Here is a 16,621-nt window from a genome sequence, read left to right on the forward strand (position 1 = left end):
AAGTGTTCCTCCAGCAGGTCAAGGCAGACCTGTCCCAAGATGGAATACTATCAGACAGCACAAAGCCTGGGTTTTACATGATTTCCTACACACTGCAAGAGACATCTGCTCGAATTTCTGATTTTTTTTTATTCCAGAAACTCTCAGAAGTAGGATTTCTAGAACAAAACTTGTTGTTTTAGAGTTTCCCCTCTCTGCGTTTTTCCTAAATAAAAGCTGTTAACGACACATTAACATTTCCAGACCTCTGTGTGTAGCCACCATGCGAGGGAGGAAAAACCCAGCCGGGGATCTGCAGGCCAGTGACCTGTCTTGTAAACAGCGTGACAAGTTAATCTCTATTTTTGTTACGAGGCTCTAAGAGGCTGGGCTCTGTGTTGGAGTGCTGGGAAGCACCACAGAGGCCGAGAGCTGCTCCTCCAGAACAATCCTCCTGATGGTCTTGTAGGGCATCAGCCCCATCACTGCCTGTGATTCTGCCTAGAACTATGTATGTGGCTGAGCCCGTGGCTTTGAAGGGAAGGATTAACAAGAGACTCTGGGGAAAATCCTCCAAGGAAAAAACAAATCTACCTTGGTTATAAAAATACCCTTTGTGAAGCAGCTCGGAGTCAAAAAGTTAACACTTAGGAGTAAACATTGATGCAGTGCCTCTCAGCTCACTCTCAGGACACTATGCATAAGAAAAAAGAATTACTGCAAGCATCAAGCAGAAATAAGACTAATCCCGGATGTATCTTAGAATTAAAAAATTATCTGAACAACAAATATAAATTAGTGTAACTGAGAAAATAAAAATCATATGTGCATTTAAATATTTGTTAATATTCAATACCAAGAAGAAAGCTCATTTCAAGGTGGAAGAGCAGCACACATTCAGAACTATAATAACCTGCCAAACACATCATGAAGACCTGAATTCATTCTTTCCTACCAAGCGAAGATCAAAGTAAAGCGTAAGGTGGACAATTCCCCAGGCTGATAGCCTTCTAAATTGCTTTTTATCAAAGTTCCTTATCAAATTTCATAGCCTTGTATTACTTTTGGAGAAAACTATTCTAAAGGGTAGAAAAGAAGGGATTTCAAAGCAGATATTCTGCATTTCCAGTGATGCACGGCAGTTAAAAAACTTACAGACAAATGGGCACGAAACATTTCATTGGTGTTTTATTCAAACCTTGTGAAACTACCGAACTTCTGGTATTTACACCAAGACTGTGTGCCACCGTCTGACATCTCCACAGCAGAAGAAAGGAGCCACTTCAGCAAGTTGTAAATGAAGGTAAATGGGATACCACTGTAATATATTTTAACTACTGCTGAACTGCGCCTCAGACAGGATAAGTAACTTCCTGAGCAGGGAAGTTAGTAAATGTTTAGACAGAGAACAGATAAAATGATTGTGTTGGAACCATCCCCTGACTTCCTATTTACCACTAAATCACGGAAACACTTAAAAAAGAAAACGAGTGGCAAAAGTTATCAAAGGCTAAACTCCGCCCGTCAGAATATACATACATTTTTCTCCTAACAGGAATGCAAATTCTCAAAGTTTGTTATAAGCTAAAACATGCCTTCGAGGATGTGCTGCCAGCCCCTGAAAAGCAAAGCACTGGTAGTGGTGGTTCTTTATTTAAACTGCTTTTTTACTGAACTGAACAAATAACTCACCAAAAGCCCCTTCACCCAGAGAAGTCCTAAGACAGAAATGAGTTTTTTTAGACACTGCTTTTTTAAATCAACAGTCTTCCTAAAAAATACATTAGCCTTGAATCTAAGATAAATGTCAAGGTGGCATTCAGCTTAGCAGGCCCATAGTGCTTGCCTGGGAATTCATCCAGAGAATATGAACTAGTGCCTACACCCAAGGGTGCTGCCCAAAGCTTTCCACATTGTATGTCAATGACTTCATGCAATGAATTACTTTAGCTGCAGTCAACAGATGAGGTTTTGGTATTATTTATGAAAAACTGCAGTAACCCACTAGTTAAAGATTTGGTGGTAAGACTGCCTGGACTTTCTGCTCATCTCAGAGACACAACGAAGCTCAAAAATGGTCCTTCACTTAAGAGGACCCATCGGAAGGTGGTTCATGGGCTTTCCAGCTGTTCAGGTCTATCCCACACTGTGCCTATTGAGACTGCTGATCCTCCTTAATATTTCAGTCTTAAAAATAGAAAACATAACCAGTAACTCTAAAAAAAGCTGTAAGGTTTACAGGTTTATGAAAACATTTTTCATATTACATTAATTTCGGGCATGGTGCAGGAGATTTCAGACCCCTCTGTCCATACAATACTTGAACATTCATGGATTTCATCCAGAAAATTTAATTAGCAACTCACCTGGCCTTCCAAACTTCCAAAATCATTCTTGTTTGATTACAGCATGTAGCCTTGAAAAGCATAAAAATTCTTTCAAAAAAAAGCAATTAATGAGGAAGGTGCGACAGATCTTGGTAAATTCATCAAAAGATTAATCTCTGGTAAAATTTGCACCAGCTTCTTAATCCTGGCTTCTTTAGTTGCAATTTCTAATCAGGGGTGAAATCAGACCTTTTACTCCTGGATTTAAAAGTTCATCATCAAAAGCTCAGTTTTCTGTTTGGCTGCTTCAAGACTCCAGTGGAATTATCCCCCAGCAAATTGACCGAGCTTTGTGAGTCACCCGTTATAAGGCACATTGTTTCACTGCTGTCGTCATCCACACAAAACTCTTTGCATTTGAAGATTTTCCAATTTATTGCCGCCTTCCTTGCCCAGAGGCTGGCTATCTCTCCCCTTGGCAAGGAGGAGGGCACAGAGGGGACATGCTGGTCACCCCATTCGCTGCATCACCTCCTCCCCTGTCGTCACCACGAGTTCAAGCATCGGGCTCCAGAGGGACCTTCTCCCAGTGACCTGCAATGTGCTGCTGTGCTCAGCTGACTCATAGGCACTGTTCCACTCCATGTGATGAATAATACTACCATAAAAATAGGTCATTCCTCTTCCTAATTCAATTACCTGACTGCAGGTTGGTCTTTATTCAGAGCTGTCAGCTTTAACCAAGAGGCCAGGTGCCAACAGGACTGGTGGCACTACTGCTAGCTATGAGTTTTGATGGAGAAAAAGAACCCAAGAAACGACACAACTAAAGTCACACATGAACAGAGTTGATGGCTGCAAACATCTCATCAGCCACCAATGGCACCTGAAGACCACAAGGCTGCAGGATTTCTGGCTGCACACTTACTGCAAATTCCCCAATTGACATCTTCTCCTCCCTCTACAGTCCAAACACAAACCTCCCTGGCGTAGAGCTTCTCAAGAACCCAACCCCTTGAAAACACAAACAAACAGTCATCCTTGCCCTCCAGGCTTTCGCAGTTACAAAAAAGCATTATGGAAAGGTTTAGAAGCACGACTGAGGAGGTATAAACTTCCTTCCAAAATATTAGTAGAGATACAGGATTTGGATGCAAATCCAGAGAAGCACAGCAGGCACCACGGTAGGGGTTGAATGGTAACATTCAACTTATATTGCCATTTCCAGTGAACCACTGCCCTCTCAAAGGAGAGGAAAATGGAAGGTATGAAAAAACCATATGTGCCTGAGAAATTTTTTTTTAAACCTCTGAAAGTGCTTGTGTACACTAAGATCACAAGGCTGTTCATTATGCAGATTTAAAGGCCTATAAACAGCTGGTAGTCCTGTCACTGAAGTAATTACATTACGGTTTTCGAGATTTAAATCCAGTTATTTGAACATTGTTTCTATTCAGTTCGTCACAGTGGGATCTCTAATTTGTTCGACATAGTCAACAGCAGAGTAGTCTATCTTGGACTAATTAGCACTCTCGAAATTTAGCAGTGCACATTACACAGCACAAAGGCTAGCGTGAGAGTTGCAGGTTCTCTGCCTTCAAAGTGCTCTTGTGGCGATAAAATCTTCTGCAGGATAAACATTTTCATTTTTCTAAGATTACTTTCAGCATTTCCTAAAATCCTGCTCATGAATTACAATTAAAAATGGTAAACAACTTGGGGTTTTTGAGGATGAGAAGGTAAACGGAAACTGCACAGATGTCGGTATTTATATGGAAATGATGTGAAATGCCAATTATTTCTTTCTCCTACAAGAAATGATAGTTGTAGCAACACTGTCAAAACATTGGAAGACCATGCTAGCTAATATTTTTTTGTTATTGATAAAGACACTTTGGTCTGATAGAATGTCAGGTAGAGAAAAGTCTCTGAAGGTCATTGCTCTTTTTTCTGGGTGAGAATTATTTTATTGAAATAAAAGCCGCAAGTCCAGAGTGAAGCACACGCAACAGGCCTATTTCAGAGAGATATTAACTGCAGCAAACTTGTCAAGTGAAAAGGGCAACACCTCGGGCTGCAGTTTAACCCCCATTTACACCTGCATAAAAGCAGGTTGGTGCCCATGGGGACACTCCTGGCTCTCCACCCCTGTGCCACCCCCCCGTGCACATGGGGAACTGAGCCAGGAATGTCTGCTGGTGGCAGAAAACTAATGATATTGTCAGTGCTCAACGCAAATGTGCTGCAGCGACCTGCTCTGCAAGTGTCTCTGGGTTGCACAGAGACAATCTCCTCTGGCCCAGCCACAAATGTGCTTATAATCCATCCTTGGGGTCACTGTGTCGGGGTCAGTGGAAATTAAACTCATCAGCCAACCTCCTCCTCGAAAAAAAAACGACCACTGGAGAATGTACGAGGGTGTGCTGGCAGTGAGCCCTGGGAACCTCAGAGCCATACAGACCTCTACCTCCACAAATCCCAAAGACATCAGGGAAGAGAAAAAATGAGAAAGGAAGAAACTACCAGACTGCAAGAAAGCAACCACAAGATCACACCCTGAAGCCTAAAGGTGCCATCAATACGACGCTGTGTACTTAAGCAAGTTTCCAGGTCATCATTTTACTCTCTTGGGCTCTTAATTTCAAATGTTGTTTCAATGTGTGTTGCTGTGAAAGAGGAGCCGGCTTCCCGAGAGCAAGAAACCTGCAGGCGGGCTGCAGTTGGCTGAGATTTTTCTAAGACTAGCAGGGAGAAGAGGAGAACTATTAATACCAGTACCAAATAAAATACCCGTAACTGCTGGGATGTGGCAGAGCAACTGCCCTGTGTGCACAGAAGGGTTTGGTACCCAGCTCCCTTGACTTCTACTGACAGCAGAGCTCTAATATCTGCTTTTGGCCTTCAGAGGTGACTACGACAGACAGAGGTTTCCAGAGGACCATAGGAATGTACATGGTGAGACTGCTGGGATGTGGCAGAGCAACTGTCCTGTGTGCACAGAAAGGTTTGGTGCCCAGCTCCCTTGACTTGTAGTGACAGCTGAGCTCTAATATCTTTTTTTTGGCCTTTATAGGTGACTGCGACAGACAGAGGCTTCCAGAGGACCATAGGAATGTACATGGTGACACAGGGCAGGTCTGTGCCTTCTGCTCCTGCCCAGTGCACCCCGGGCAGTGGGACCATACCCTGGAAAGCAATGATTGTGATAACACAGCACTGAGCTCCAGCCACCGGCTCCCGTCCCCAGCATTGGTGTCACAGTGGCTCCTGGACCATGAGCAACTCACAACTAGGTTTAGCCAGAGATGGAGGTGACATTCAGGACTGTCTGTGGTTGGACATTCAGACACACCTGAGGATATTTTTCCTTTTCTGGGCACTTTGTGCCCAGCATAAATCCCGGGCTCTCTACCACTTGAAAAGCTGGCTTTGAAATACGTTGTCAGGGATGAACCCTGCCATGTCTTCTCTGCTCAGCCAGCTTTGGTGTCATCTCTGCATGGGTGCGGTACAGCAAACAGTCTGGGAGCTCTCTTTGGGAAGGGTATGGTCTCATTACACCCATAAAAACGAGAAGCTGGTGCCAAGGGAGGAGGTGCTGCTCTCCTCCCTTCCTCCATCACCATCTCCCACCCTCTCCAGCGCCAGCTCATCCCATCACAACACTGGTTGATGAGCTGGGTCAGTCATTTGGCTTGACAAAAACTCAGAGGGAATCCTAATTAAAAAACAAAACAAAACAAAAAGAGAATTAAAAAGCAGCTCTTGCTAGATCTAGCTGAAATACGGGGGCACAGATTGGCCACACACAGCGACAGAGCAGGTGGTGACACCGCTGCCTGCACCCACAGCTCTCCTCGCCACAGGTTATAATGTGAAATGACACCCTCAGATCACTGGGATTTTGATGTTCGCTTCCCACCTCAAGTAAATGAAACTGTGCTTGCACCCCTGACCTCAACTACAGCAGCATTTCCATTCTGATTTACTTTTGTTTTCTAAAACACGAGCCAAGGTCCTTCTTTGCTTTAAAAGGCTATTTTACCTGCTACAAAGGGGTTTTTTTTTCCAGAGAATACAGAATAATGATGAGAACAAATGATAATTTTTCTTCCTTCTGGCTCTGGGAGGCAGGCAGAAGGGAAGGAGAAGGCTGAGACCCTGGTGTAGACACCAGAAGGACACAGGCAGGCAGTGCCCTTGGTGGGCACGAGGGGAAGCCCTTGTCTGTGCTGCGAGAGGGGTTGCAGCTACAACAGCTTAGGGGCATTTGCAGGAAACAAAGATCCCCCACTCTGGGGCTCATTAATGATACTAGTCCTTCAGCACAACAGCACCGGCCAGCAGAAGTCCTAAAATACCAACTGTCAGGACTCAGAGCGAATTAAATATGCTCCGTACACTCCTACACAGCCCTCTGAACTGCAGCCTACACACTTGTGCTTTAGCGGGGGCCTAGGATTTACAAAATTAATTACACTTATGCTCAAATAACAGACGTGACACTTCTGACATTATAAAAATATTAAGATCTTACAAACAGAAAATTATATGTAGCTACAGGAAGGCGGATGAGTTACGGAAACCAAAGAGTCTCTTTAGACAAATTTATCTTTAATGACTAACCACTAGAAGAGGGAAATAGTAATTTACTTGAATAATTAATGAATATATTTCAATATTATGCTTTTATTACTCATTAAACAAGCATAAAGATTAATCTTTAATTATAATTTAAGGAGAAATAGGTTTAACCTTTCAGGTTTTTGTTTCTTAAAGAATTTGCAGAGGGGGTTTGGGGGACTCCCAAAGATGACCAAATAAAGGGGGAGATATTTGCCACTTCTTCTATGATAAATGGCAAACTCCTGGCCTGGGCCACTGCGAGGCTTTGCTGGTGCTGGCACAGAGCCCCCAACACCATGGAGCAGCACAGCCCTGTGAGATCTGAACCCAAGAAAATTAACTTGGATAACTGAAGTGGTGAATTAATTTTATTGACTCTTTAAAATATAATTCATGTTTTGTGCTTTGTTTACTTATGCTTATTTAGCTCTTACATAGACTCTCTTACCAAGACCCCCCAGACTGGGAGTGTACCCAACTTTCCAACACCACATCTCATTCCCCAGGGAGCACAAAAAACTAAATACGTATCCCAGTGTTGAGGGTATCAAAGATTTTCCTTCCTGCTTCCTCCAGGTGACGAAACTAGTTTAATATTTTCAATTGATTTACTTTTCAGTAGAATTATGTGGCTTCAAGCAGCCACAGATTTAAAACTGAAATGGAAAGAGGAATGCCAATCAATCAAATGAATCTTTTTCTTTAGTCAACTGAATTAAGTAACAGCCAGATGGCAATTAAAAAAAAAAAAACGGAAGGAAAGGAAAACCAAAAGTAATGTGTTTAAAGTCCTGATTCTAGATAATATTTACAGAGGTGCCATTGGGAGGGAGCTGCGAGAGAGCTTCTCAGAGAGAACTGTTTTAACTCGTTGGATATTGAGTCTGTTTAGCACCAGGGTAATAAAACAACCTAATCAACTTGAATTAGGAAATCACAGAGTTTAGATGCATTGATTTAGCAGCTTTGCATACAGCTGCTGGGCAGACAAGTGTACTTTCACAGCTCTCTCACTACTGAGGGCTTCATCAGTCAAGTGGGAAGTCCACACCTGAAGTTGCTGAGAAGACCACACTGGGAGTCCTATTCCCAAACCCCACCTGAACTCCTACTTGTCACATCTCTCCCCTAATGCTCTTCCTGTGAGCGGTAAGAAATGCCATTTATTGCTGTCACCTCTACAACTAGCAGCAACTCACATCACGAGGAAGAACGCAACTGCAGGTGACAATGACAAAAAGGTCCTCCAGGAAGTTTCCTTCTGCTGCCACAAACCACAGAAAACACCTCGTCCCCACTAACCCACCTCCGTGCTTTGAAGACTTTCTGCTCTGAGCACTGGGACAGACTCTGGAGGGATGATGGGGTGGAACAGGAGCAGCAGGTCTCATGTTTTCTCACAAAATTAATATTGAAACACTATACACGTGGCAAGATTTCAAAGACAGCTACAGACCTGTGGTGGGTCACAATTCAACTTACCACTGAGAGGGTGAGGAATGGTGTATTGCTTTTTTTTGCTTGAAGTAGATGTTGAGGAAAGCTTGCGAACAAGGGCTGCTTGGTTGCCTGCAGGAACATCGCTCTGTTGGGCTTTTCTCAGCTGGACCATGTGTTCGAGCCTCCTCAGCCTTTCTTGTGAACGAGAGATGAACTCAGGCTTATGGATTTCCAGTGCTTCCTAAACGCAACACAGAAACCACTTTGTTTTAAAAAAAAATTAAAAGGAAGAAAAAAATGTGATAAGCATCTAAGAGGGTTCAGTAAGAGATGATTAATGAAAGTCATTGCTTGTCTATACAGAAGTTACCAAACTGCCTTCCTGTATGTCTTTACTTCCTTTACTGTTAGAAAGCTGCTTTGGTGTGAAATTTCCAGACCAGACAAAGGAGAATTTCTGAAAAAAAAAAACCAAACCCAACAACAAAACAACCCAAAAAGCAATCAAACCCAAACCCAACTTTCAGAGAACAGATCCAAAAGGTTTTGAAGTACATATTTTTATATGTATCCACGCTCCAAGTATCCAAATTTGAGTTCTTGATGTTTTGCCTGTTTCCTTGTCTCACCCCATTGCTGAAGCAGCTTGTCACTAACAGTTCACAAACTTTCCTGTTTATTTAGATTGTCATGCAGATCTAGTCGTGGATGATCCAGAAAGAGAACGCTTCCCAGTCAAAGGCTGCTTCAGCATCGAGGAATGTTTCGGGGCAGAAGACGGGAGTGGAGACTGATCTTCAACACATGCTGGAGGAGAAGACAGGAAAGCACTTCTGGTGATGGGGCTTGGTATCAACCTGGGGTCGTGTCCGTACCTATGGCTGCTGCTCGTGGTGCTGGATGTCATCCCCATTTGGTAAACTGGAAGTTCCAAGGGACAATTTCCTAAGTGTCTTTGGGAAAGCTGTAAATCCTCAGACTTTTACCATGTTCCTCTACAGGAATGGCTGGTGGAGCTTAGAATGGAGACATTTTACAACCAAACAGCCAAGCAAGTCTTGGCAGCTTATGCGAGTTACCAACACTTCACTGGAAAGGGAAAAAAATCAAGGTAATGCAAAGTTCTGCCCTCAGCCACTTACCAGGAAGCAAAGACCATCCACAAAAGAAAAAAAAAAGGAAAAAAAGAGAAAAAAAAATAATAAAACAAAAGTCAACCCCCATATTAGCAGCAACAGAGCAACGATGACAACAAATTGGTATTTTACCCGCAGTGTCCACGGGACTGGTGGGGTTTTCTCAGGCTGGGGGCTGGTTTCTGGCCAGGGGAGCACATCGTTCTTCTCAAGAGCAGTGTCTGGTGAGAGAGCCACGGACAGAATCACCCGGCTGGCTCGCTCCCGCCCGGCCTCCTCCTTCCACTGCTTGATTTTGTCACTTGAACCACAGAATTCATAATCACCTTGGAGAGATTTAAAAGTTCATTAAGAGTGCATGGTTAATTTTTTATTGGGTTCTCCACCTCATTAGACATAGAGGGCAATTTCTGAAATAAGAATGCCAAGGTATTATTAATAGGCCTCATTAAGCAGAATAGATCAAATCTAATCATAGGTGCTACTCACTGCCCTGTGACACCCAGAGTATCTTTCACATTAAGCCAGACATCACATTGAAGCATAATTAAACCACTCGGATGCTTAGCTTTATTTGCTGGTATTTGCCTCCCAAAAGCAAGATGCTTCTGTAACACAGCAGAGGCATCATGGCAAGGAAAGAATATCCCACTGCGACTTGCAGCTTGAGTACCTCTCAATTTATTGCACATATTGTAGCAAATAACATATTGTGATGGACCTTAATCACATATAATTTCTCTCTGACCATACCGACACTTTCATAAACACTACTCTTTTTTTTTTCCTTTGCTGACAATATGGTTTTTCTTTCTACCATTTCTATATATTCATTCATTCACATATTCAGTCTATATATTCAGTCTTTCCAGTGGAAAGACTCCTTGAAAAAAAAAAATAAACAAAAGGTTAACGTGCATTATAGCCTATTATTATGAAAGCTGTCAATTCACATTGAGAAAAACAGATTTTTTTTCTACACTTTTAATTATGCTTTAATGCTCTATGACTGATACTCCCTGCACAAATTAGGACCAAAAGAGGCTATGTGCTCAAAAATCAGAGTTGACAAGATTCTCATTTAGAGGACAGAATTAATCCAAAATAACAAAGGAACTTCAGAAGAGCTCCATATGAGCTATTTTGAAAAGTCACACTGGAGTACTTCTTCCTTGCCAAATAACTTGATTTCTAGAACTAAATATCTGGGAATAAAGCCCATTACTGTTTTATTTCAATTTTTGGTTACAATAAACTTAAAATATTTTCCTCTTTATGACATATTGTACATATTATATTGTACTTAAAAAAATATTAAAATTATCTGTGTTGGGTACATTTGCCTTATAAAAGCCTGAACTGCATTTCCTCCCTAATACTGTTCTTGTTAACATTTTGGAAAAAAACCTTGAAGCTTGCGAACATGAAATTAAACTCCTCTATAAGTCAGGTTTACAGAGGTGTCGATTAACTTTATCTTTGATAGATCTCAGTGGATGCTTCACTTTTGTAAAACTAAGTTACTTCCAGCTAGTGACATGGCATGATTTAACTTCAGGCACTGAAAGCAGAACGTGGGCTTTTCTCAACTAAATGGGTGTCACATTCAGTAGCTTTATAGTCAATAATGAAAAGCTTTGCCTACCTGCCTGCAAAAAATCTGTAAAAATCGCTGTAAGAAAAAAGGCTATACGATCATTACAGCATTTTTAAGGCATTCTTGGAGTATATTTCTCACAAACCTATTGATACTAAAGCCAAATTAATCTATAGAATATCCCAGCTGCCTTCTGCAAGAACACAGCGTAACGAATACAGCGGCTCGTGTCATCTCCGTTTTAGCTGTGTGAATAAATGCTGCCAGTAAGACATCCCAATTGGTGCTACCTAGAAGAAATTACATTTTATGTGCTGAAACCTTGCTGATAATCAATTGTTAGACCTCTTCTTTTCTTTTCTTCACAATAATCCCTGCAAATGAGGTATTTCATGCTATGCGTGTGCGCTGCAGAGTTCAGGCTGTTGTGTCAAAAAAAAAAAAAAGATCACAGAAGTGAAAGAAAGGTATCAGAACAAGGTTATAAAACTAACCTCACTTCTGGTGTTTCTTGGTTGGACTGGGAATGCTTGACTCTGCAATTTTAATGCTTTTTCAAGACTTTCTTGAATCTACTTACAAAGTAAGCCTATCTTTCTCATTTTAATCTTGTTTTCTATTAACCATAGCAATGTATACAGTCAGATTAGTTGATTGATCTCTCACCAGATGACTCATACTCAGCACTTAAAGCTGGACAAAAATGGACTGACTTTCCATTATTTCACTTTTTTCTTTGAGACTGATCTCATCTTATTATTGAAACCATATTCCTAACAACCGCAGTAGGATTTGTACCTTACTTTTTAGGAGCTGGTTTTGCATGTGAACATTTTCTTCCCAGAGGATCCTTGATGAAGCTTTTATATTGCACAAACTCCGGGAGACAGCGATTTTTGGTTTCAGGGTGCCCTGTGCTTGGATCCCTTTGGATTTGGAGGTGCCCTTGGGGGGATCTCTCCTTTCCGATGAGCCGTCAGTAGCAGCAGTGATTGCCTTTCTGGAAGCTGTGTCTGGAAGGGAGCCAGAGGCCGTTGTGCTGCTCCTGCCCGTGGTGCATTGCTGCTTCATGCTTCCTGACATTTGTGTTCCTGTGAAAAACAGAAAAGAAAAAAAAATATAAAAAAATAACCCCAAATTCTATAGCATGGGAACATTTCTCTTCTCAGCCCTCTGGTCCTCATAATTTTTATTTCCTGTGAAACTGCTTCCAGTCATATATTTTAAAAGTTGTAACTGATACAAATTTTATCGTGACTCTGCTGCAACAAAATGTTACTGATAGAAATAATCACAGAGGATACTCTTCATAAAAATAAATTGCCATTCTAAATAATATAGATGCACTCTGCTGGGCGTCATGGAAGGAGTCAAGATACCTCTAACATAAAGGTACGTTATGTGTCCTCCTCTTGCCTCTTATTTTCTTGAGAGGAATATTTTAGATCAGTTAAACCTGATCAAAATTATCATTACAGATCCAACAGTGGCTGTGATAAGAATTGATGTCAAAGTGGTTTGGGGATCAGGGTTTTAAGCTCTCTATAGTGGGGTGGCTGCCTCAGGAGCAGCCCCCATCTCCAACATTTCTAGTGTCCTGTTCTGCCTCTGTGCGAAGCCCCAGCAGGAACCAGCAGCAAAAAGGTCGGATTTGTACAAGATATGCTTTCCACTGAAATTGTTTTGATAAGGAGGATGTAGCACAGCAGTTCCAACTGCAGGACAGCCACATCAAAAGCGACAGAGGTAGTCACAAAAGCTCTGTGCTATAGAAACCTTGGAAGATGATTCAAGCTGCCCACCACAGCTGCCAGCAAAACCCTAGAAAACTGAGAGTCTGGGCAAATCAGTACACAGAAATGTCCATTTTTCGAAGGGTATTTAAAGCAGCATTTTGAAGGGAGAGAAGAGAATAGGGGAAAAAAATAATCAGGAAATGAAATCCAAAGAATTAGGGACAAGATGCGTCCATTTTCTGAAGGGTATTTAAGGCAGCATTTTGAAGGGAGAAAAGAGAATAGGGGAAAAAATAATCAGGAAATGAAATCCAAAGAATTAGGGACAAGATGAAAAGGGCATCAGGATCAGCAAAGAGCAGAGAGAAAGAATAAGCAGATGGGAACTGGTTTCTGTCCCTATAAAACCACTCTGCAGTGCTCCCTGGTATGCAGGACCCACAGGGCCATGCACACAGCATGACTCTGCTCTTCCTTTTTTAATCATGTGCATAACTTGTCTATCGGCAGCCCCAGTCACAGGCTGACTCGAGACCTAGATTTATGTAGATGGAAATGACCAATAGCTATTAAAAAACTCTGAAAGAAGGCAACCGAGAGATTTGGGAAGTAGAAGGGGAAAAAACCCAAGTGGTTTCAGAGGTAACCATAAGCCCAAACAAACCAGGCAGGGCTTCTCCCATTCTATATTGTGGACATAAGTTATTTAATAAACGACTCGTGTTTCATGACAAACATCTTTTAAAAAAGTGGCCACATAATTCTTTTCTCTGCTGACTCATTCTCAACAGCTGCCCCTCTCTAAACACTCTTTCCAATGTCTTGGCTGAGGACAGAGGGAAGATTAGAAATGTTTTTCCCTTTGATCCTATCCACGAGGAAGGGTTACATGCTACATCATGTTAGACACTTCCTTATGTCACAGTCATTAAGGAAAATTAGATCCTACGGTGTGGTGCAGGAAGCTTTCAGCTCTCTTTCCCAATTCTTAATCCACTCACAATAAATGAGAAATATTCTTTGCCACTAAATGATGGTCTCCTACACATTCTAATGTTCTGAATGACTCTGAGGAAAACAGAGGCATTAAAGTACAGCATCATGTTCTTCCCTTACCATGCAGACCCGAAAGCTTTTATCATCTCAAGTTCCATTCTGTAACTGCCCATACAGGGAGAAGGACTCAACTCCTTTGAGGATCCTCTCATCAGGGATCCCTGAAGATCAGCACAGACAGAAAAATGAACCTTTTTTTCTAATTAACTTCACTGTGATAAACCCTATCCTAAGCAATTTCACAGCCATAGAGAAAATCTGGTGAAAGCAAGGAAGTGCACACAGAGCTCCCAAATTCTAGGCTAGCATCCAAGCTCTCCCTCTTCTCCCTGGTATAACTTATTTTTTCTCCTTGCTTTTCACACATTGCAAATATTTGCCTTAACTTCTGTCAAAGCTTAGCTCTCTTCTCAAAATAGTTTTGATGCAAATACTCTCAACAAACTGGATAGACTCAATCCTATCCCGGTTGGAGCTCACGCATACACAGTGATCTGTTCCTTCATTCCCCGACCCATCCCATACCTGCAGCTACACACTGTGTTTCTACAAATGTTTTATGACATATAAAGGGAAAAAAACCACTGGGACAGATTAATGGGGTCATGGGCATCAAAGAGTGTTTGTGGGAGGAGGTAGAACAAGCAGCATGGTGGGAGAAGATGAAGAAAGCAGCAGGTAGCATTAAGTAACTGCAGAGCAGCAAAGAAGGAAGTCTCTTCACAGAGGCAGCCAAGATACTAGAAGGATAGAAGGGGGGAAAAAAAAGGAGGGCAGCTAAGCCACAGAAAGAACTTGAATGGAAAACAGATTATCTCTTTAAATAATCTTTTAAATTAAAATAGTTTACTGGCCAGCAGAAAGCAGAGAGGAGAAGAAAAGAAAGTGGAAAGGAGAAAAGAGTTTCTGCTCATCCAAGGCAGCATCACAGTAGGAGATAATTTGCCTTCGTATCAAGAAACAGTCTGTGCAATAAATGTGTGTGTTGTGAAGCCAAACAGCTTCTTCACCGAGATCATCAGAGCGCTGACACCACTGCTGTGTCCCCAGGAGAGGCTATTTGCTGTGGCTGGGCACTGGGATCCAAAACTACAGCACGAATCATTGGGGTGGTGAAAATGGGCTGCCAGGTAGCAGAATAAAACAGTAGAGACCAGAATGAGCAAAGGAGTTGTCTGTAAGTCACATCTCTCCTCTCTAACATTTTAGAATATAGATCTGAACAGAAGAAAGAAGAGTTGCCTGGAGTATTCACACTCCATTTACTCCTAACTACCAAACTAGCTATTTGTGGATATTGGCTTCCAAGTGTAAGTACAGTAACCTTCAAGAACTGAGAATTAAGCCCCAGGAATATTTCTTACATACAGTGCAAATAGAGACTGCCCTCCCTTTTGCACTGCACCCCTTCCTTGCTAAGAGAAACCCCTCCAGTGGCATCCTGTCCATAAGGTCTTGGGAATCCCTACAGAGATGTGGATTAGGAGAGAAAAAGGTGATGGCTGCTTCTTAGCATTTTATGGCAACAAAAAGATGCCTAGGAAAGAATTTTAAAAAGCACAATTCCTCCTGAAATTCAGGTATAAACTCACTGCATCCTTTCTGCATGAAAAGTGCCCTCCTTAGATCTTGTACTAATATTATAACTAAATCATAATCCTTATTAGATTCACAGTATGGTGGGGATTTTTTTGTGTGTAGTTAATTAAGGCAATAAGAAAAGGTGCGCTTTGTTCTTGTCTAACATCGAAGGCAATCAGAATAATAACGGAGCTGATTTGCTAAATTCTTTCCTCTAACTCCCTCTTGAATTAACCTTTCAATGCAAAAGGTACACCCAGGCGCAGTCAATTCCCAGGAAAACACAGCAAAGCAAACCAGACACGGGCTCCAAAGAGAACTCCTTCATCCTCAAAGCAGCTGTCAATTACCTTAACTAACGGATGCAGATGCAAATGATATTTAGAAAAAAAAAAAAAAAAAAAAAATAGGCAAAGGTACTTAAAGGTAAGATCACAGAGTTTCACTCTGAACATTCTGGATCCATTTTTAATATACTATACGGGGAATTAGAACTGTTAGTCTCATTAAGACTATCTGGAATTGTATATCTAAATCCCCACACACCAAACTTGAAATATATATACCCCTCTGAGAATAGCTAGAATTGCAACTGGATGACTAGCAATATGTGTTTTTTCTATTATCCCAGCTGAAGAAAGACTTTAAAACTAATGAACGAAGACATGCAAGTGTAATGCTTTGGGAGATACAGGAGAACAAAACCTGAAGAAACAGAAAGCAGAATGACTCCCTTAATAAAATTCAGCAAATATAGATCCTGGTTGTAAAAGCTCAGCTGCTAATACGAGAAAAAGTTAAGGAACAAAATCGTAATTACATTCAGAGAAAAGTCATTTTTGCCCTATGCAAGAAAAAAAAATACAACAGTTCAATTTTTAAATAATGACTTAGTGAAAACCATATGATATTGGAGGAGTTAAAAATATTCTGTAAAACTAGGGGTAGGTTTTCAAAAGCTCTTTTTTTTTTTTTTTCAAGAATCCTTGATCTCTGAGTAAAATGAGTATATTGTTTTACTGTAAAGTATCTTTTTACATTTTCCTCCCTCTCCCTTCAGGGGGTTTTGCTAACAGGAAGTGACCCTGCATTACAGCAGGTTAAACTTGCCTTTCCTTGAAACACGGACAATTCAGGCAAACA

At 41.5% G+C, this 16,621-nt stretch overlaps 1 protein-coding gene across 2 annotated transcripts in view; it reads right to left on the reverse strand.

Annotated features, from left to right (window-relative positions):
• LOC106889812 (chromosome unknown open reading frame, human C10orf90) overlaps positions 1-16,621 on the reverse strand; it is a 66,067-nt gene that overhangs the window by 3,563 nt on the left and 45,883 nt on the right. For both annotated transcript variants that reach the window (XM_014945227.1, XM_014945228.1), the window contains exons 4-6: positions 11,909-12,196; positions 9,641-9,834; positions 8,415-8,613 (exon numbers count right to left, since the gene is read on the reverse strand). In XM_014945227.1, coding sequence (XP_014800713.1) covers positions 8,415-8,613; positions 9,641-9,834; positions 11,909-12,196 — 681 coding nt within the window. The remainder of the gene's footprint in view (positions 1-8,414; positions 8,614-9,640; positions 9,835-11,908; positions 12,197-16,621) is intronic.

This window comes from Calidris pugnax, unplaced genomic scaffold (assembly GCF_001431845.1).
Source record: "Calidris pugnax isolate Ruff unplaced genomic scaffold, ASM143184v1 scaffold89, whole genome shotgun sequence".
NCBI classification, from domain to species: Eukaryota; Metazoa; Chordata; class Aves; order Charadriiformes; family Scolopacidae; genus Calidris; species Calidris pugnax.